Source organism: Argiope bruennichi, chromosome 9 (assembly GCF_947563725.1).
Source record: "Argiope bruennichi chromosome 9, qqArgBrue1.1, whole genome shotgun sequence".
Classification (NCBI taxonomy): Eukaryota; Metazoa; Arthropoda; class Arachnida; order Araneae; family Araneidae; genus Argiope; species Argiope bruennichi.
The window spans coordinates 123465394-123488793 of NC_079159.1; the positions used below are offsets into that span (position 1 = coordinate 123465394).

Here is a 23400-nt window from a genome sequence, read left to right on the forward strand (position 1 = left end):
AGTTTCAGAATAAAGAAAAGCACCCAGATACTTTTTTGACAAACTGTACAAGTTGTCATGACCTACACTATAAGTTACAGTCAGTATTACAGAAATAGAGATCATTTTTAATTTTTGGAATAGTGACAATAATACAATATTTCAAATAATATAACATTTCTGAAATTTTAAAAACAATTATCATACTTACCATCATAATTTAAAGCATTTATGTCCATTGTTAATTTATGTTTCAATTTTCTTTCCTTTTCAGAAAATAGCCTCAATACTTTTAAGCAATTGATATGACCATATTTTGCAGCCAATTGTAGACAATTATTTCCATCTCTGTCAAGTAGATTTGGATCCCCACCTTTGGCCAACAGAAGTACAAGTATCTTAGGAAGGTCTCCTTTTACTGCTAAGTGCAAAGGTGTCTATAAGAGAAGAAAAATTAAATATAGATGAATTATTTAGAATCAGTTCCTCTTAGAAACTATACTAAAAATCCACATACTAAAAAATTATTTAGCATAACAGTATTGAAATTTTATGAAAATATTATAATCTTACAAACCAGTCACCAGAGTTATTTCACAATGTTAATAATTGTTTAAAAAAAGGTAATCATTAATCAGAGTTGCCACTTAAATGCGAGTACAAAAAAAATCCCTGTGTTTTCCTTGTATTTTTTTCTGCATATGCAATGCACTACTGCACTATTTGTAATGGAAACAACAAAACTCCAAAATTTTTATGAGTAGAAATAAGCAAGGTTCTTCAATAAATGTGATTTTTAAAAAAATATACAATTTTTATGTTTATAAAATAGTAACATTTTTTAATATGCATTCAAATATTTTCATAGTACTCTTCACAAATATAAAACACTCTATTAAAAAGCCTCTTTTATCAGTGTTAGTAGTTCCACTAGTAATCAAGTAACTTGAAGTCATTATTCCAATATCAGTATTTTTCCACAGCTTTAGATTTTTAGAATCATCAAGCTATATCAAAAGTAAGTGTCTAATGTTTTTGCTTCTTTTGACAATATATAACTTTTTAACAAAAATGGAAAGATTTTGATATAAAAAAGGCACATTAATCCAAATATCTGAATTTTTTTAAACAAATGGCTGAAAATTATTAATAATATAAGAGAAGCTAATTTTAATCATAATCAATTTATCTTTACAAGCATTTATACTTAATCACTTGTGGCAGATCCAAGAACAGTTTTTTTAAATTGAAATCTATGTATTTCTTTATGTTGTCAAAAATTATTAAAATACTTTAGCACATGTTTATATTTCCTATCCTGTGGAAAGAACAAAACTTCAATTAAAACTCAGAAGAACAAGCAGCTTTCAAGAAATTGGCATGTCTATCTGGACTATTTCATACATTTCTCCTAGAGTAACATCCAATTTCTATTCAATAGATTTATAGTCATACTGTAATGCTCAATGGATTATGTGCAGTCCACAAGTCTAATCTATAGGTCTAAAATTTTATAATCATTTTCATACATAAGTTCTTCTTTGAGGTTTTAAAAATATTTTATTTACATTTGGTCCATCCATATTAATTTGAAAAAGTAACTCTATATCCAAACTTGATATAACTTCTTTAAGAATCTCAAACATAAAGCAGTGGTGTGTCTTAAAAATATTGAATTTTAATATCTTGTGGTGACTATATTGGTTGATTCACACCAATATCTTAATCCATATGGTATTTTTGTGAAATGTGGCTCAAACATATTAAAAATTTTTTTATTGTTTAAAGATTTCTTAAAAGATTGTTGAAAAAAAGGAACTAATCTGTAACTCACAATGCACATGATTCTGCTTAATAAATGCTATCAAGAATAAATTTTCACTTTTTGTGGTTGTTAGTACTTGTAACAAAATTAATTGATGCTGACTGTAGTGATTCACAATACTTCTCACTCACTTATATCCTTTAATATTATTCTCACATTTTATTTTAATATGTTTCATATTATATCAATAATTTTCTATGTTGGTATAAGATTTTACTTTGGAATAAACTGATTTTCATCTCTAACATTTCTGATTTAATGTTTACCTTTGCAGTTTGAAAAAAATAAATAAAAATTAATATTTGTATTTGGAGTTAATAAATTTCTAAGAATTTATACAGAAATAATTTCTTTCAATTCTTTTTCTTTGTTAAATCTTTTAGAAATAAGAGTTTATTCAAAAATAATTACAATGTGCACAAATAAAAATTTGTATACAAATAAAAACATGTTATATTTCAAAGAAAACATTTTTACACTCAAAAACAATGTTACAATGTTTAAGATAACATTTAAAATTTAGACAAAACTTTTTCGTATTTTTTTAGTGGGTGATGCATATTTAATACCACAATGTATTCTGGTTTTCTAATACATAATATAAAATATTTTAATATTAAATTAAATAAGTTTTGCCATTTAATATTAATTATTTTTAACTTTTAAAGCAAATTTAATAGTTAGGATTTAAATAAGTAACAGAAAACAATTATGAATTATAACAGATGATAATTTTTAAAATGAAGCATTAGTTATCAAATGTATCACAATATTATTCTCAATTATTCTCCCATACAAAATATTTTAAAGGTTTCCTCCTCCCCCTTTTTTCCCCTTTTGCCTTTTTCTGTGTACAATGATACATGCCAAATAAAGCAAATTCATTCAATATGTTTTGCATTTTTTTTAATGCTGTAATTAGCATATTCTTTTCTAATGGATCATTCTGGTTGATTTGTAAAGCATGATACTTTTGGTGAATATCTAAAGCATACAAAATTCTTTAATAAAATAGTTCATAGAATAAACTATCATGTTTTGAAAATGTCTTTTCCCCAAATGGCATAAAAATGAAACTGCCATACATTAAATGTTTAACTATAAAAGAATCAATAAATAACCCGTCATGTTTGAAGGATTTAAATAGACTCTTTCAAATCTCAAATAAATAATATGTAGAAAAGAAAGGGCAATCAAAATTTAGTAAAATAATAATCATCAGAAATGAATGCTGCAAAAGTCTGCCACTTAAAAACACATTTCAAATGGAATTTAAATAATTTTTATTTAGTAAAATTAAGTGTTGGTGGATGTTTGACTCATTCAACCAATGACCATACAGAGCATTTCACGTTCATTGCAGAATTGAATTCAAAAAGAGGGTGATAACCAATTTTTCCATCTTCAGATGTCGATTTGGTCAAAAGGGATTGGCTGATATTCGAGGATCAAATATTTCAATAGACATTTTCTGACTTGCATGAAAATGACTGCCATCCATTTCGGTTGAGACTGCCCTTGCTCACCCTTCTTAATTTCCCCAGTGTGCTAAGGTTCTAAAAAAACCTTTGATATTCTTTTAATAAAAGGAAGAATGAAAATTCTTATTCATCATAAAAATAGCAAATGCAAATAAAAGATAGCGGTTCTGATTTCATTTCATTTTGATTCAAAAGATTTTCATTTTGTTAAGATTTCCATATAAAAAATCAATCTGCAGTTTATTAATTAAAAAAAACTTAAAAACAGTAACTCACTTCTTTGAACTTATTTTGATTATTTATTATATCTTCAGAAACCATTTCTGACATCTTCTTAATGAGATTCAAATTTCCATTTTGTTCCAGAATAGCTAAATGTATCATGCTGAAAAAAATGCAATTGAATTTTATAAATAAATTTTTATTTAATGCAGTAAGATTACATAATATTGTATTTTGCACTTTTAGAACTATCACAACTCTGGAGAAATTCTACCTTAACTACTGAAATCAAGAAAAACGAAAATAATGCATGGTCTAAAGTAGTGTCTAAAGGAAGACATCCTTCAGACATTATTTTAGAACAGAAGCTTAAAATATAGCATATAATTTAATTTCTTACGGTTAGATAAAAGTTAAACTGAAAATTGAAATAAACTGCTATTATTTCTGAGTTGTTTGTGTGTATTAAATTCTTTGATACCTTGTGTCCTTAGTAATTGCAAGAGAAAATGCTTAAGAACCTTTAATACACTTTTGAATTTTACTAAAATAAAATGCATTAAATAAAGAATATCTCATGTTGAAAAATTATACTTTAAATCAATTAGATGTGATTTGTATTTTTTACGTTAAAGTTCTTTAGCATAAGTGAGTACAATTATTTAAACTGTTGTTTGTTGGCCTACTAAAATAATACACTTAATGAAATTATTATTTTTAGAGTTATAAACTTTCTGTTAATTTTATTTATTAAAATTATTTCCAGCTTTTTTTAACGAAATTTAAATTAAAAAAAAGTTTAATTATATGAGTCCGGCAAATGTGAGAATTCGAGGGCCTCTTAAGTCCTGAGCCGTTTTTCACGGACAAAAACAGAAAGGAATCATCTCTTCCTTCAGAGAAATTACAAGAGGCTGCAACAACACTCTAACTGAAGTGCGTGGTCAATTTTTAGCCCCCTGTGGTTGTCATTTGTGGTTTGAGAGAAGAGTTTATTTAATTTGTTTTTGCTGAATTTACATTCACATGTGTTCTGACAATTTTAGATACATTTCTTTTTTTCTTATATTTTATTGTTGCTATAAAATTAGGAGTTAATTACCTTCAAATCCCCTTTGGATATTTTTTTACTTATCAAGCATGATAACATTTGATGATAAAAATAAAGTTGGTATTTGAAGTTCCCTTTATAGAATGAGTGCTTATTTTGTAATGTTATTTTTTAAACTTTTATATAAAGCTTAAGGAAATCATCATGAAATTTTCAATGAACAGGAAACTATTTCAGTAACAAATATTTTGAAATTGCAAGCTAGACTTTTATTATTAAAAAGTAAAATTGGACATGCTTTTATTTCTTTTTTGAAACTCATCAATATTATTTATACAAATTTTATAAACAATTCTATAGACATAGTGAAATATTAAATATGGTGTTTGTGGTTCTAAAAATTGAAAGGAACTGAATGAAAAGGTTAAAAAATGTACAAATAAATTTATTATTTTGCCAAAATAATTCAAAAATGGGAAAAAAAAGGAATTAAGAAAAAATCCCCTGTATTTTCATATTTTTTTAATGAAAATTTTCAAATTTCTCTGCATTTTCCTGGTTTTCTCATTGCCATGGCAACCTTGATTCCCGGTTTTCCCTGAGATGATTCAGGAGCTGAATCCTGATGGGCTGGTCAGTCTGGAACTTACCTCAAAGGTTTCTTGTATACTCTTAAAAAATATATATATAATCCTATTCCCCTCCCCTCTTCAACCCTGTGAACATCATAAGTCATATAAGCTGTAAGAGTCATATAAGCATCATATAAGCTGTATTTCTAGTACTTTCCAATAAATGTGCATTCCCCTCGGTGCATACTCTTCATTAAAGTGGTTTTTATCCTCCCCAACCCACATACCAATGTAGACCTTGACAGAATCTTTTAATACTAATAGTTCTCAGATTTTTAATTTTGGAGACCCCACTTGATAGTTATGAGCTTTGCAATACAATAAAGGAAAGCCAATTCTTACATACTTTTTATCACAAGCTAATTGAACAATAGTTATGAAAGAGTCAATTAGTATGTGATCTTTGACGATAAATTGTTGGGATACGGTAATTAAATAGGCATTACGGAAAATTAAATATGCATTTTGGATTTTTTTTTCCCCCAATTGAATGAAACTAAAGATCAAATGCTAAATTTTATTTATCTAAGTTGTTGTGTATTAGAGTTAACATATTTACATGTATGGCAATGCCCAAATTGATAGAAAGTCAGCTAATTGACAGTTTTAATTAAAATTCAATCAAACTATCCTTTTAATGCTAAATAAACATATTGGATTCTATCTAATGAACTTTTTAAGTTTTGCAGTTATGTTCACATATTCCTAAGATTTCAGACTTCCTAAAGATGGATTTTGTTTAAAATTTGATAAAATATACAAATTTGGTGTAAAGACCCCATACCAAAATTCATCCATCTACTCAAAGTGTTTTTTGAGTTCACAAACAGATAGATATAATTCAAAAATGCATTTGAAGTCTCAAAACATATAAATTCGTCAGAATCTTGAATTCAAATTTTTCATAGTTTGCAATATTTCTTCTCTGTAAACAAGAAAGAAAAAATAAAATGGCAATTTTCTTTTCCTTTTTAATAAAAGCAGCCCATTAAAGCTGAAAGTCACAATTGTAATGTAAACAGAACCTTAAACAGATTATATTTTCCATAAAATGGAAATCAAAACCATTTTCATTAATTATGCTGATCAACTTCATGCGCCAAAAAACAAAAAAAGTAAAACTTTCAATGAGATATAATAACATATATAGGTGTGTCTGTGCACACGCACGCCCATGCATGCAATAAATTGTGGTAATCAATTTTCTCTCTTTTTTTTCACTGCAATTCCAAAAGTTAACATAACCAACTTTACTGTTCCTAAATTGTTTTTGACTAAGAACATGAATACCAAACCAACCTCAATCAAAGTTAAAATCTAAAAATGGTGAATTAAGATATTATAATACCATCTGATTACCATCATACATTATAGTCATATTATAGTCCAGAAATTATGATGAAAAATTCAATTTTTTAAACAATATGTTGATAAACTGTATAATATAAATTATAATAAAAGAAGTAATGAACAGGTTAGTTGTTTCAATACAAACAAAGCAAAAAAAGAATACACAATAAACTAGATGTGTATACTTCAGAATGGAAGGCACTTATGGTACTAATGATCCATCTTAATTTAGGAACCTCATAATTTTTATTTAAACTTCCATCATTTTTTTTTTCATGAAAAAAAAAAGGTCTTTTGAAAAAAGACCAGTAATTTGTTGATTACAATAATAAATATGGAAATAAAAAAAGAATCCCAGTTTTAGAATAAATTTTCCTGATTTTTCCCAATTTCTTAGAAACGTTCCCTGTTTCCCAATCAGTTGATCACCTTGCTGAAGCAACTTTAAAAATCAATAATTTGCAAACGAATGAAGACAGAGATTCACACATTCAGAAAGGGTAAGAATGAAATTTTAGAAGATAAGACAATGAGTGGAGTAACGGCTGGTTATCTTCCATTTAAAGCTAAAGTGCAAACAAAGAAGCGCTCTTTTCCAAAGTATTAAACACCATCTCTGTTGCTCATGTTTTCTCATATCAAAAATATGTTTAATATAATGAAAAATTAAATTTTTCATCTAACTCTGTTTCAGAAAAGAAAATGACACATTGCATGTTTGTAATTTTAGTTAGGGTCTTATTCAATAAAACATATTGCTCTAAAAAATGAAAACGCTTCTCTAACATATTTGGTGACTTAGACTGTTAGTTATGAAACAATTTATTTCTTATTTTGTGAAAAAAAATCAGTTATCTCTATTCCTTCTGTATAGGTGACATCTTCATATCTTCACTTGTTCGAGCATTATATATTTATATATTTGTTAGAAACTTCATTACCTTGTTTAATTACAGATTTTTTTTTAAAAAAACTAATTTTGTAGATTTTGTATAGTGCTCAATATCATTAATTTTAAATGAAAAAAAAATAATCAAATCGAATATTCCAAGCAACTTATCTAGTATATATTTTACTATATGAAAAGTTATTATATTTACCTATTTCCATCTTCATCTTCTGTAGGAATTAAATGTGGAGCATAATGAAGATAAGTACTAGCCACCCTGTTCTGAAGGATTGTTTTCATTCCATCTATAAAATCTTTTGAAGATTTTTGCATTTTTGATATTTTCAATTCTTGCTTACAACAACAATCAGCAAATGACAAAGAATCCATCGACAATGAAATCTGATTTATGCTATCTGCAGCAACACTTTCAGGAAAGTAAGACTGATGTTCCATATTTGCAGAAATACCTTCAGAAGTGTCAAAGTCAGCATTTTCATGATCAGGAGCAAGTAGGTCAGGAAAAAGATCAAAATTCAGAGCCAAGTCAAATTCAGAGTCATTCCCATCCAAGAGCCAAGAGCCTTTAAAATAAATTCATATTAATTTCAATTATATGTTATGAATATATGTTATGACAATTATATGTTAATATTTTCATATTAATATTAAAGTGTCATTTTGAGCTAAATTTCTGAATATGAACCTTATAGGCTTAAATCCACATCAACAGGCCATAAAATAAAGGAATTACCAAATATAAAAGGTTGTGAAAAGAGAGTCTGTGCACTCAGTTCAAAACTCATTAATAGTGTGAGGATAGTATTAACTTGTTTACTAACAAGATTCAAAATTATTAATTACTAAAAATATTTATTGATAAATTAAAAAACTACAGAATTGTTAAAATACGGAACAATATTACATAGCAGTATATATATATATTTTTTTCCCTTAGGATTTAAATCCAAATCTGTCTATTTATAAAGAAAATATTTAACAATGCTTATTTATTAAGACATTAAAAAAAATAATCATAATTGAAAAATTATTTTGCCAATATATATATATATATATATATATATGTATATATATATATATATATAACCATGGAAATACAATACCTAAATTTTTCGAAATAATATTCTCCATAACACTACTTTGAGGTGAATCCATGACAGAACTACGCAAGTCAGCTTCAGAATCTTCAGTTTCTGTACTTTGAGGTGAATCCATGACAGAACTATGGATGTTAGCTGTATAATCTTCAGTTTCTCCCACAAAATTTAGTTTTCTTTTCTTGTGATTTCTTGAGATTTCAGGAAATTCTACAATAATATTATTTATTATTGTATAATAAAATGGTACTTTTTTTTAAGTAATCAAACAACTTTACCACTTTCAGCAAGACAGGTAGTTTTAGTACCTTGCAAATGTTTATTTGGTAGATGGGGGAAGCCATAATCATCATCAGGTATGTATTCAAACTGGCGAGGTTCACTATACTTTTTATCTGATGGACGAAGAAGTTGAATATATACTTTTCTCCGTACTTTTCTTTGGTAAAATGCGGGAGTATTAAAAATTATAACTCCCTGTAAAAAAAAAAAAATAGATATATCAACTAAACCAGAAGAGTTTAAAAACAAAATAGAATATACTATAATTAATAGATATGAATGAACATAAATGCAAGATTAAACTGAAAATTATCTCTAAAAGATGAAAACCAACAAAGGGAGTGAAAATTAGTGGCTTATCATTGCAGAACAAATAGAACCTACAAAAGATTTTAAACAGGCTTTCACTTTCTATTAAACTGAAAAATTTTCATTAAATATTTTTAACTTTCCAGAATTTGAATGTATTAAAAGCCTTATTTTATTGCCTTATTAAACAATTCTATTCCCAATCAATGCAGGAGCATTGGTCAAATATAGCATAAGAAAAGCATATTTATTGGAGAATAAAAACAATGATCATACATTATATAAATTATTAAAAATAGACAGAAACAAGAAAAATTTTAAATATATAGTAAACAGAAAAAAAATAATATATATTAAACAGTTTCATCATCAAACTTAGAAACGAAATTAATAAAAAACAGTTTCCAAATAACAGGGAGGGAGTGAATAAATAGATTGTTTCTTACCATAAATATTCTATTACTTCCTTACCCCTTACTTAGCTTACCCTTTCTGCTAAGGTTTTTTTTTTTTTTTTTTTACATTTATATGTTGTTTAACAGATACTGATGTTCAGATAGTTCTGATCTGAATAATGAAGTGCTTCTAAGAACAATTTATCTCAAATTTTAGCTGGACTTTTCATTAATCTTAAATGTAAACCAAAATTATATTTTACCATGGCCTTGTGTATAAATGCATGTACTTTTTCAAAAAAAAAATTTAAAAAAAGAACTTTAGTAGAAAACTTACTTTCACAGAACTTTAATTAAAGTGGGTAAGAATGTTGCTGATTATAATGGTACATTTTTAGTAATTTAAATCTTAAAAATTATTTACAGTAATAGTTTTTGCTATTGTTGTAAACTGTTTTTAACTTCATATTACCGATGCTTGAATCAATATATATTCCAGCATTTATAGTAAAATCTTTGGTGACTAACAAGATAACGTAAAAAATGTTGAATTTATATTTATAAGATGTCACAATGCAGAAAAGTTACAATAGATGCATACTAAAATAATATATATACAAGTGATTATAATTAAAGTTACACTTTCAAAATCGTATAAAAAAAAGTAACCACTATTCAGAATTGAATTAACTTGAAAAATGGGAGAACAGTATGGCATAAGAAAAAGTTCCAAAAAAGTGTTAAAGATGCACTATAAGCGGCATACTATGGAAATTAAATGACATGCACATGCACGATGCATTGCTTTTGTTATAAAAACATGGGGTATATGGTGTTTTCCTCATACTGCATCTAAGCAATTTTTCATGAGAATGAAGGATTGTACTCTACCTGTAAAGTTCTTTAACAAGAGTAGCCCCTGTAGCAGCTTTAAAGAAATTCCAATCATTATAGGGTATTAAAAAGGGTAGTGGCGATGTCTCCCAAAGGTCTGAAGAAAATGATTAAGAAATTTGAAGAGACAGATTCTTTTGAAGTGAAATCTGGCAGAGGGTGGAAATCAATTGCCTCAATTTCAATATAAGATGTTTACAGGAAGGGGCGAGATTGCTCAATCTTTAGACATGCCTGAGAGTATGGTCCATAAAATTTACTCAATATCCTGCATTGACATCCATACAAAATTACTCATTGCTTCCTGCTGACCAGCCAAGACATGCTTATGCTCTAGAATTTCTTTCTTGCATGGAAGTGGACAATGAATGGCTATTGAGCATTTTTTGGACAGATGAAGTCTATTTCTATTTCCAAGCTTTTTGTCAATTCACAAAATTGCGGGATATAGGCAAAGGAAAATCCATTCGCACATGCAAAAGTGCTGCTTCATTCTGTAAAAGTAACTGTGTGCTGTGAGTAGACTGTATTGTAGGGCATTTTTTTTTCAAGCAGAAGGATTCCCCATATCCTATTACCTGTTTTATCAATAATAAACACAACTTTTTTTTGTGCCAGATGGTGCTTCTACAACACTACAAAGCCAATGATGCAACTGCTCAAAAGTCATTTCAGAAATGATAGAATTATCAGCCATCAATCCATAACAGTCTGACCTACAAGTTTACTGGATCCAATTTTGGTGACTTCTGGTGAATTTTGGGATTATCTTAAAAATGTTGTGTTCAATACCCGATTGCAAATTTAACGGAACTAAAGGTACAGGTTATGCACCACATTCGCAACAAGACCAGTAAAACACTCCAATCTGTTGTGAAACATGCTGTTTATCAGTTCTACTTGATGGTGGAAAATGGTGGACAACTGAACATGTCTCGCAAAAGTTTAGCAATAATTAATATGTTTTCATTGTTGAGTGTTTTTAGGCGGTGTTCAGCCCAAGGACAATTACAAACAAAATCATCATGAGATTTTTAATCGTCCTTGGGACAAAACCCACATAAAAACTGAATCATTATATGCTTTTTATGCAGCTTTTGGACTAAGAATAATTAAAAACCAATTTTTTTCCATTCATTATGGTACAATTTTTGTTGTGGTGGATGGGCTTTTCACTAACAGTGCCACAATTTTTAATGGAAAAAAAATTAATTGGAAGTAATTTTTTATATAAAAAAAACGAAATAATCACACCCATTGAATAGTACAGTTGCTTTAAAGTGCCAACTTATGCCAAAATGATCTAGTTTCAATTCAAAATTTCACTTATAGCAAAATCCTTTTTCTTTATACCACTTACAGCGACATCTACTGAACTTTTTCTAATATCATACCATTTCCCCCGTCTTCTACATTCAGTTCAAATTTGAAATCAATCTGATGAATAGTTCTTATTTTAAGCATTTTGAAAGTGGGACTTGAATTGTACTATACTCTGTATCTTATATATATGTATGTATGTATGTTACCACTAAAATGCAGAAATCAGTTAATCTACAGATTAGATAGCTAATCTGTACATTAACTAGGGTTACCCATTACAGAGTGGAAAATTGTTTTATTTCTCAAATTATCTAGATAATCTACACTTTACCTACTAGCCACTCATAAAAGTGAACAATCAACAATCAACACATTAGTTGATAGAATCACTCACCAATCAACTGAAAAACCTCCGATACAAAGAATCAAACAGTTTAAAATATTATTGCAATTAAGAAAATTGACAATATTATTTATTTATTTTTTGACAACTAAGGAATCATGTTAATATACAATCGAGCAAACAACATTGATTCCCATTGACAGAATCAATGTTGTTTGACAATCAATTACAAAACTATAATACAAAGAATCAATTGGTTTAACATATTATTACAATTAAGGAAATGAATTTGCAAAGCATTTGATAAAATTATGCTTACTTATTAGAGTAGTCAAAAGATAGGTGACACTTTTGAGTCACATAGCAAATGGTTTTTCTGTAAAGCATATCTATTTATGGTAATTTAGATTTGGGTTCACATTTTTTAAAACTCTTCCCATTAAAGAGTAGGAAAAAGAAATGAGAGAACAAACTTTTGAACTTTAATGATACAGAAACCCCTAATATACACATTACCTGGTTAAAATGCAGAAAACTTTTGATTCTGCAGTTTAACAGACAAAATCAGTTTATCTGCAGATTAGTTAGATAATCTGCACATTAGTGCCTTACAAGCTTTAACGGTAACATATATATATATATATACACAAGAGATAATACCTTTCAATTTAGAAAAAAGTCTATATATATAAAAACTTCTAATTTTTAGTTTTAATCTTTTTTTTTTTTTTACTTTGGTGGGGGGAAAATGCAATGAATACAATTAAAATAATAATGAATATTATATTGGTGTATTATTTCACTACTAAGAGAAAATTTTTGTTAGTTTTTAAATATCCCCAAAAATTACAGAAGTAAGTACAGCATTAAATTATTTATAAAAAGAAAAACTTTGATAATTTAGTATTTGAGAGCATAATAATTTGAATTGATAAAATAGAAGGGATTTATAAAATAATAGTCCAAAGGATCCAGAAAAAACGATGTGATGTTTACTTTGATGGAAAAAATGTCCATCTCAGTTTCGGGCATAAATTAAATCAAAATAATTTCAAAGCAAAGAAGAAAGATAATTATTCCATTATTGAAAAACTAGGTTCTGTTTATGATAGTCATATTTTTCCAAATTCTAGATCAGTAAAAAACATAGTGTCTAGTACAGCATTTTTTAACTAAATGGACAAGGGATTTCAATACAAAAGTTGGATGTCATTTGCTATGATTGCATAAATATTCATACTAGGGGAGAAACTAATGTTATTCATCAACTTAAAAACTATGTTGATCAACCACTGCAATGAATATATCTACTTTATCTTGTTGAATTACCTTTAGGTTTACTTTCTCACTATGTGGAAAATCCCAAAATCATTTTGTGGACTGAATGGAGAGAATCTTAAAAGTGTATCAAAAATTAATAAATAGTGATTTTGAACCAATAAACAACAGAATTACAGAAACGAAAAAAACATTTTTGGGTAAAGACATATATATTTTAGACATATGCCAAGAAATCAAGACTGCTGCCTGAGTTGCAATAAAATTTTGTCTCCAGCCTATCTCACATTCAAAATGTCTCACTAGTGCAGTCTTTAGCTTGTACATAAGTATAAAAAACTCCTCAAGATGCATTAAATGACACTGTGGCTTACATTTCAAAATGTTACATACCATACCTTTCTCTCTGCATGCTCTGCGAGAGCAATTATTTAAATTTATCCACATTCTAAAAAAAATTTTTTTATACATTCAAATTCTGAATTCATTTTATCTTCTACATTGTGCAGGTTTTTTTTTTTTTTTTTTTTTTGGTTTTTTTCCCCAAAGATGACACTAACACATTCTGATATAAAGGATTTTCTTTTTAAAACGCCAATAGCTACACTCTTACTTTTGTTAGTAATAGAAAGCATTATCATTGATAGAAGTAGAAACAACTCAGCAGTGGAAACATTTCTCAAAGAACAAACTAAAGCATTAATTTATTATTGCATGTGATACTTAAATCTCATATATTATTTAAACTTCAAGAGAAATATAGGAAAGAAACTATAATAGTAAGCTTTATTGCTTAATGCTCACAATCCCTTTCTAACACTCATTATTCAATGCATGTCTCTCTTAACAAATGCGAAGGGAACTACTTGTATTACAATATTTTTAACAAGTCCATTTACATGGATAGTAACAAAACTTCTTGTAGAACAGACAAGCAAATTACAGTATCGGACATGATAGAAAGAAATTTTAAAAATTTATTTACAACAAAAACATTTTATATGTGTCTACAATGCGAGATTAAAAAGGAACATCAGGTATAAATAATCATAATGAAGGATAAAACTGTTCTTTAAGGAAATTCATTTGAAAGGATTTCTTCATAATTCAAACGACACTTTCCTAATATATATACATATTTTTTTTATTTTACAAATAATGAAAAATTTGATAGAAAGTGCTTTGAAAAATTTTTGAGATGCAAATATTATTTTATATATCCAATTTAAGGCATGACTGATAATTCAAAAAATGATGGTTAAGAAAAAAGCATTAGTAGCTGAAAAAATAAGATTTTTTTTTTTTTTTAAGAATATTAATAAATTGTATTTCCTGATGGAAAGATAACAGCCTGTCGGTAAACAGATATATAGATAGATGGCATGTAAATATTATATGTAGATAGATGAAACAATAAACTTACTCATTTCCCATTTTACTAATCCCTGTACTACACTGAAGCTTGAACTCTGCTTTTCAACATTAAGAATAAAATATTATTTCAAGAATCAAGCATTTCATGGATCAGAGGTAGGTTAGATAGAATTGCTCCAACAGGATAATCATTGTGAAAATATTCATGAAAAATGAACAATTGAAAGCTATAGCAATATGGTCTCAAGTGATAATTCTTTGCTACATAAATTAAATGCAATTAAGGAACAAGAAACCAATCAACATTTTGCAGATTTAGTTTTGCTTACTGAAAATCGCACCCAAGAGGATGATACCCCATGCCAAGTTGAGCCAACAAATTTATGTCTAGCAAAAACAGCTGCATTGCAAACTGCACTTTCTACAATAAATTGCATAACTATGTAAATTTCCACATAGTCGTATTAATATAATTATATTAAATAGTATGCATCTAGTGACATTTTCAATAGAATATAGACAAAGTGATTATGACTATATTATTAGAAATTTAGGACTTCACAATTTAAATTAATTCAAAACTGGTAGCAAAAATTAAACAGGAAATAGATATTCACCTGGTGATAAATCTCAGTAACATTAAAGTCACCAAATGCTTCCCAATCACCTTCATAAAAGCGCACTTTTATATCATCTACATGTAAATGAAAAACAATAATAAAATAAAAAGTAATGTCTTATTTAAAAGAAAAATTTAAAGAATTTCTCAAAAATTAGATAAAAATTTAAATTTTGAAATAAAAAAAATAATTTGAAAATTATATAAAATAAGTAATACAAAAGTTAAATTTCAAAATAGAACAAATCGACAAGTTCATCCTCTTCAATTCACAAATTAAAATAAACTTATAATTATTTTTAAACAAGAAAGTGATTTAATTTTCCTCTGAATTAAGACTTTTTAATGTCTTTTTCAATTATTGTTATTAGAAGGACTGAACTAACTTCAGCTTCTGTAGAAGATATGTAGTTATAAACACTAAAAATGAAGGAATTTTTAAATTCTATATCCTTTACCAAGCAATAAATCAATTTGCATTATTTTATCATTGTAAAAGAACACTTGATTAATCTGTCCTGTTCTTGTTAATTTTACCTATATTACTTGCCAACAAATAGCTCAACATTTTAATCTCTATTTAAAAAATTTAGGTAAACTATAATTATAAAATAGATCGTACTGTTCCAACTAAATGAAAGAAAAAAAAGAGTAGTTCTGAATCTATTCAAAATTTAAAATAAATATCCAGATTGAGAAAATCAGATTATGAGAAAAGGCATAAAAGCTTCCACCTCTTCTTATTTTGTCACATATTAGCCAGACTTCATCACCGCCACTACATTTTCCGGAACAACGACTTAGCCGCAGAATTTTCAGGTCACCAGTAGCAGTTGATTCTATAAGAGAAAAACATTATAATTATATACTTTGAATTTCAAATAGTGCCTGTTATAAAATTCATCAAATTTTAAATTCAATATATCTTGATAAATTGTTTGCAAAAAATAACTTCGGCAAACCACCTTATTCACAGGTATTTAATATTTAGTGCAATGATCGTGGTTACTTGATGAAAGAATTTTAAAATTGTGACAAAAACAATAATTCAAGCTCTATTTCTTAAGATCACTAATTGAGTGTGCAAGACATTAAACAATCTGTGTATTAAACATTTTTTTCATGAGAATGAGAGGAAAAGATTAAGATTTTTAGAATCTGATCTCACTTTAAAATAATGATGTCTACTTTCAAAAGTTTATTTAAAATGTAAATGTAACATATATTTAGCTAATCAATCTATCTCATTTACAGTAAAGTGAGGGAAAAGAGAAAAATGCAAATATAAATGCAAATGCATATAAAAGTTATTTTTCTGGAGCATTTAAAAACAAATTAAAAAGCTCTTCTTTAATTGAAATATTCTTCTTCTTTATTTAAAATAACAACTTTCATGCTTGTGATATATGCTTAGTTACTAACATATAGAGAATTATTTCCTTTGGGAAAAGCAAAACTGGCAATCCTGGATCATCATACTCGTGCATATACGAGATTACAAAATGAGATAAATGCTTAATCAATTTTTAATAAGCTTACTTTGATTATTTATAGGTTTAGAAAAAACTCTCTTGCACAAAGGAGTATTCTTATTGTCAATAGAAAAAGCTTCAAAACATAATCTTGCAGAATCTAAATTGATATTTTTGATCTCTGCCTCTATAGAAGCTTCATCATAAAATTCTGTAAGAAAAAGAATATAGTTTAAAAGTACCAACCAATTAACAAACGAAATACAAAATTAAATCTACTTATACTGAAGGATATAACATAATAATTGCAACATTTTATATCTATAAGGATTATAAAATTATAAAGAATGTCTTATTTGAAGATTTGTACAAAAAAATAACAAAAGAAGATAAATATATCTATGGTGTATATAAGAATATATACACCATAGCAACTATTCACCAATGCAACCAAACACTAAACAACAGGCTCCAATATTTGCAGTGTCACCTTAGCAGACAATGTCAGCAAACTTGCAGAGAACTCAGCCCTTAGTTTGGTTTCTGGCAGAAGCAACAGAGTATGGTTTTTCCTGGAGTAAATTCTTTTTTTCTCCCATTTTTAATTAATTTTGTTGTTTTGTAATTATTTTATGTAATGTATGTGTAAATAAATTTATTTGTAAGTGTAGCTCTTTTTTAATTTAGATTTTGCCACTTACTAAATTTTTAGCTAGCTAATTACACATTACAACATAAAATAAATACTAGCCAAGTCTCAAAAAGTTAAAATAGTTCAAAAATAAAAAGTATTGCTTCTTACCGAAAACATGAGCTCATTTTTTTTCTTTCACCTTTTCCTGCATTGACAGAAGAAAATTGCTACCCTCACCATTTGCTAAAATTTTATTAAACCATTCAGCAATGAAGAAACAGCCACCCTGGCATCTGAGATTCATTATTAGTCCCTACTTTATTGCAAATCAACTTTGCTGTGAGTAAAAGATTTATTTAGGAGTAAAGCTTCATTAACTATGATACTTTTAAAATAAAGTGAAAATTTATTCAATTCCGTAAATTGTTGAGTTCTGTAAATTCTATAAATATTCTGTAAAGATTGTTGAAAAGCCAATAATGTTGCAATTTGATAAATTAGATCATCAAAACTTTCAATACTTCAATTGTGAAAAAATAAAAGAAAAGAAAATATATGTCTATAATTATATGATATATATGCATCTTTAGAAGAAAACACAAAAGTAGCAGTCAAATAATGTTATTAAAATTTGAAGAAATAGTTGTATATTGTTTTGATTTTATGTGTAAGTATATTAAAGTTCAATTCTTAATGAATAAACAAATATAAGTGAAAACACATCTTGAAAAGTAATACGAAATATTTTATTCTGCCAGAGAAATTGTTTTGAAATGAAAGTATCTTAGAATAAAAAGGTTCACTCATAAGTTTTATTGTTTTATTAGATGATTCCTATTTGTAGCTATTTGCATGATTAATACATGAGTAAAAGAGATTTCATTTTATGAAAGTGAATAATCCTTAGAAATAAGAGGTGTTTGTTAGAAAAATATATTGCAAAACTTCTATTTTATAGTCCTATTTCAATTAGTATTACAGTAAACTGCTTTCATACTCTAGGGAATTTTAAGAATATTTATGTAGAAGTTTAAATATACATCCAATTGTAATTTAAATTTTTATATGTATATTTCAAATGTAAATGTAAATGTTGAAAATATAACCAATTCTTATTGAAATTTTATAAAACCCTCAACATTACAAATTTAAATATAAATAAGGTTAAGAGTCTTAAGATGGAACATTTTTTTTATTTTGATATACTTGCTATATTATATTTTTTGAATAATTAGTGGTGGATTTATTGAGTTCTTAAAAGAAAAAGTGCATAAATATTTCTTGTTTAGTAGAATTTTTTAGAAGCTGTTGTACAAGATGTCAATATTTTGCATACTGTATTAGTATATTGTAAAAGAATAACTCTGGTTTTTTTTTAATATTTTAATAGGAGAAATTTACATTCCAATTTATTTTTTTTAATGGAGAATTTTAGTAGTTTTTCCTTTTTCCCCAATTTATATTAGCTTCTGACGATGAAGATTAAAATATTAGGTAAGATTAGAGACTTTGTAAACTAGTTTAAAAGAAAAATAATTTTATATAAATCTTTCTCCACATGATATATTTAAGCAGAGGCCACAAAGAGGACCTTAAGATACTAGCATTAGAACAGAACAGAATGTATTGATAATGAATTCCTCATAGATATGAACTACTTTATATGAGTAATAAGAGTTTAGCATAGATTAAAAATCTTCATTAAAAGTATTAATCAATGATAAAGAATTTAAAAGAATATGTTGAATAACATTGTAGTTGAACATGTAAGAGCCAAAAATTAAGTAAAAAGACTCAAGTTGAAAAAAAAAGAAGAATCAGAAAAAGAAAGATCAACCAATGAACTCACCTTTGAATAAGAAAAATTGAAATCTCAACTCAAAGTTAACAAGAATATGCTGAAAGAATACTAACTCGAAAAGTAGACCAATTTAGTAAATCGGAAATAAGTCACATCCTTCCAAAATTCAATACAGTATAAGATGAGATAGGACAATGTACAAGCATTAATTGAAGCTCATAAACATACATGAAACTATTTTGATTCCATAAACGATTGGCACATTATCACCTGTGATAAATCAATTAGTTGTTAGAGAAAAATGTAGAGGATTTAAAAGATTATGAATGCTTTTGAAGTACAAGAGACTCAACACTAATATGTTTCAAAAAGTGTTTCCTCAACATAGAAAATGTGCAAAAATAATACAAAAGGAATTATTTTTTTAAATGAAATCTTATTTTGAAGGATGGGTCAATGAACTGGATATCTCTAGTTACAAGATCTGGTTATTATAAATCAACTAAAATAAAGACCACCTCTCAGTATTAGAGAACATTTTAAAAACACTAGATCAGAACTGAATAATCCACTAGAGCTCACAAAAAAAATTATTAGATTATTAAAATGTGGAACCTGGTTGTAAGAAAAATGCACCTTCCATTTTAAAGGAAATATTGAATTTTTTCCAGAAATAAAATTTAAACTTCCTATTTCTAGAGATGTTAACCAGATGAAAAATACAAATTCTGATAGATTTAAATTTACTGAAAAAAGAAGAAGAAAATTTATATTCATCATTATGCTTTCAGATATCCAAATTTCATCCAGTTAAAGTACCCAAGCTCAAATAAGTTAAAAGAAGAAGCTAAAACTGTTATCAATTGTATAAAGCTGTATGTGGTTAAATCATCTGTCCTAACATCCAGCTAATTTTTTTATAATTGTTTATGGACAACAAGCAGTTTTTTGCACTGATAAAGAAGCATCGAAATCTCTTGTGGGAGAAAGATTCTATAAATTGTTAAAAGATCAAGGATTTAAATATAATAAAAAGCACATTACAAAAGTATTAACAGATGGAAAGGAAAAAAATGCCTCAGATTTGACAACCAGTTAAATTTTAAAGTAGAAGGAAAAATAGCCTGTATGAAATTTATTGTTTTGCCTGAAGTTAAAAGTAACAGGGTATCACTTAGCAATGAAGTTACTGGAATAGTGCTGAACATCCAGAATGGTCTTTGGCATTTTAATGAAAACCCACAAAAGCAGAACTCTTTTTACAAAGAGCCATTTGGAATTAAAGAGATTCCAAAAGTCATAGCATCTTAGAAAGTAACATTTCTAGAAACAACAAAATATCCTATAACAGAATCCACTCTGATTCAGCCAAGTTGAGAATTGATGAAGGAAAACACTTGATAAGGAAACAACGAGACAAATTAAATGCATTATTAGAAGTGTATGAAACTATCTTTCGACCAAGAGCGGATCCTACTCCTTATATTAAACATAGAATTGAAGAAAAAATTGTTGAAGAATGAACTAGATTCTTCCTTTCCTCCCAGATTAGAGAGTATCATGAAAAAATGTAAATCCCTTTATAACAGTCCTGTTGTGTTGGTCCCTAAATCTATTAGTTCCATCAAACTTAGTTCTTTACATCTATTTCAGATACCTATCCATTAATTGGAATGGATGATTTGCACACTGAAGCCAAATCAACAAAATGTATGCTACAAAATACTTCTTACGAGTAGGTTATCAAGTTAAAGTTAATGAAGTAAACCAAGAGAAGACTGTGCTTTTTATTTATTTATTTGGCATTTTGAAATTTTCTTGAATGACATTTGGTTTGCACAATGCCCCTGCAAAACTTTTCAATGTCTTATTAATAAATTTGAATCAGAATTAAAAGCTGTGTTTGCATCGTCATTCTTTGACAATATCATAGTATTAACAAAAACTTTTGGTAAAACATTTACCAGATTTGAGAAAAATCTTAGAAAGATTTCCTATATTTAAACTAAACTCTAATAGAAGCAAATGCCATTTTGCTTGTGACAGAATATAATAACCTAGGTTATTATATTCTAGCTTAATATTATAAAAGAAAATTCAGAGATAGATGTTGTCAAAGTACCTTCCATTGAGAAAACGTCTAAACCAACATGCATTAAGGAAGTTCTGTCTTTTTTACAGGCTTGTTCTTCATTCTGAAGATATGTCATCCATTTTTACAAGGTTTCCAGGCCTCTTACAGACTTAGCAAAACAGAATAAACTGTGGGCAAAGTGTGAAACAGATCAGAAAATATTTGAAGAGCTGAAGAGAAGAATGATTTCATCACCTTTGTTATTGCAACCTAATGGAATAAAACTATTGATTATCAGAAGAGATGTCAGTAATTACATTCTAGGAGCAATTCTTATCAAATGAGAAGATCCAAAAGAAAATATGATAGAGTATGCAAATCCACTGCTACACTTAGCAGAAAGAAATTATTAACTATTGAAAGAAACTCTCAGAATAGTGTAGGCATTTGAGAAATTCCATGACTATGTGGAAACTCAAGAAATAACAATTGCATTTGACCATCAACCCCTGAAATGGCTTATGAATATTAAGTTGTTCTGGTTAACTGGTCATTCGGTTTAATGGGCTCTTTAATTTCAGTCATAAAACCCAAAAATTAACTATACACCAAGAAAATATATTGTAATTGAAGATCTTTCCAGACCAATTAATGCCTTGTTTGTGATTTAAGTGTCGTTTTCAAAGAATTACCATCCCGGAAATCTAAAAGCATCTGCAATAAACAAATGAAAGATGAAGATGCAAAGGAAATTGGGATATTTTGAAAGCAGAAAAAAGATTAAAATTGTCATTTGGACTAACAACAGATATTTTATAAAAGTAATGATACAAAAGATTTTGTATCATTACTTTCAGGAACAGATTCTGAAGAGGCTCAATTAATTTTTCTTCCTTGTCAAAAGCAAGAACGAGTATTAAGCAAAATCACAATTCGAACATTGCAGGACACTGTGCAGCTGAAGGCACATACCATAAAACTGTCTCTAGGTATTACTTTCCTGGTATGAGAAAGTTAATAGCAGAATATGTGAAAAATTGTGCTGAGTGCAATTGATGCAAACCAAATAACTAGATACTTGCTGGATTGCTAAGAACATCTACTTACGCAAAAATGTTTGAGACTCTTGCAATAAAGACTCCTGCTTTTTGGCCTATAATGGCTCAGAGTGAAGTTATGCAAGAAATGTGCAATTTCCTTGATATTAAACAAGAACTCATTACTGATTATAAACCCTCAATCAAATCCCTTTGAACAAAATAGATATGAAACCCTAAGTAGCCATACTAGTCAGTGATACCCAATACACATGGGAAGAAAAACTACCAATGATTCATTTTGCAATGAACACAGCAAAATGTGATACAACAGGTCACACTGCTGCTTAGCTGTAGTTTGAATAAGAGCTTAAAATGTCAAATGATGTCAATCACAATTTAAAAACACTTGATAATGACAACTTTTTTACTGAAATCATGCCACACCTGAAAATGCTCACTTGACACTTTATATCAAGGAGCGTGTGGAAGAAAACAAACAAAAGAAAGATACTTCTTATAAGTTACACAGACAGACAGACTATAATAGCAGTGACAAAGCATGAATAACCATACATCCAGTGAGCAAATCCATAAACAAGAAGAACAAAAAATGTATGCCTAAATGTGAAGGTTCTTGCCTAGTAATTACAAAAAAAAATCTTTAACATAAAACATTCCAGATCCTGAAACTCTGAATGATGAGAACCATATGAACTGCCTCTATCAAAAAAAAATCAAGATCCCATAACTGCCACACAAAAGAGAGGGAAACTTCGTAAAATCCAACACAGATTCTCAATCGAGACATGGGCAGATCTCAATGGGGTGTCTGTAACCAGATGGTAGAAAACAGCCTCCAAAATCTCAATGCTACCTTAATGAACAATGCCAGCGAACTTATTGAGAATAGTTGAACCTTTAGAAGTATAACTTTTCATTGAGTAAATTCTTTTATTTCCATCTTTAATCAATTTTGTTTGTTTCGTCATTATTTTATGCAGTATTTGTATACAAT

General features: G+C 27.8%; 1 protein-coding gene across 1 annotated transcript in view; it reads right to left on the minus strand.

Moving 5' to 3' along the window:
- LOC129983686 (nuclear factor NF-kappa-B p110 subunit-like) overlaps window positions 1-23400 on the minus strand; it is a 60336-nt gene that overhangs the window by 18692 nt on the left and 18244 nt on the right. Inside the window, exons 6-13 of the mRNA XM_056093270.1 lie at window positions 16904-17047; window positions 16099-16203; window positions 15363-15439; window positions 8856-9024; window positions 8554-8757; window positions 7641-8013; window positions 3562-3670; window positions 191-416 (exon numbers count right to left, since the gene is read on the minus strand). Of these exons, the coding sequence (XP_055949245.1) occupies window positions 191-416; window positions 3562-3670; window positions 7641-8013; window positions 8554-8757; window positions 8856-9024; window positions 15363-15439; window positions 16099-16203; window positions 16904-17047 (1407 nt within the window). The remainder of the gene's footprint in view (window positions 1-190; window positions 417-3561; window positions 3671-7640; window positions 8014-8553; window positions 8758-8855; window positions 9025-15362; window positions 15440-16098; window positions 16204-16903; window positions 17048-23400) is intronic.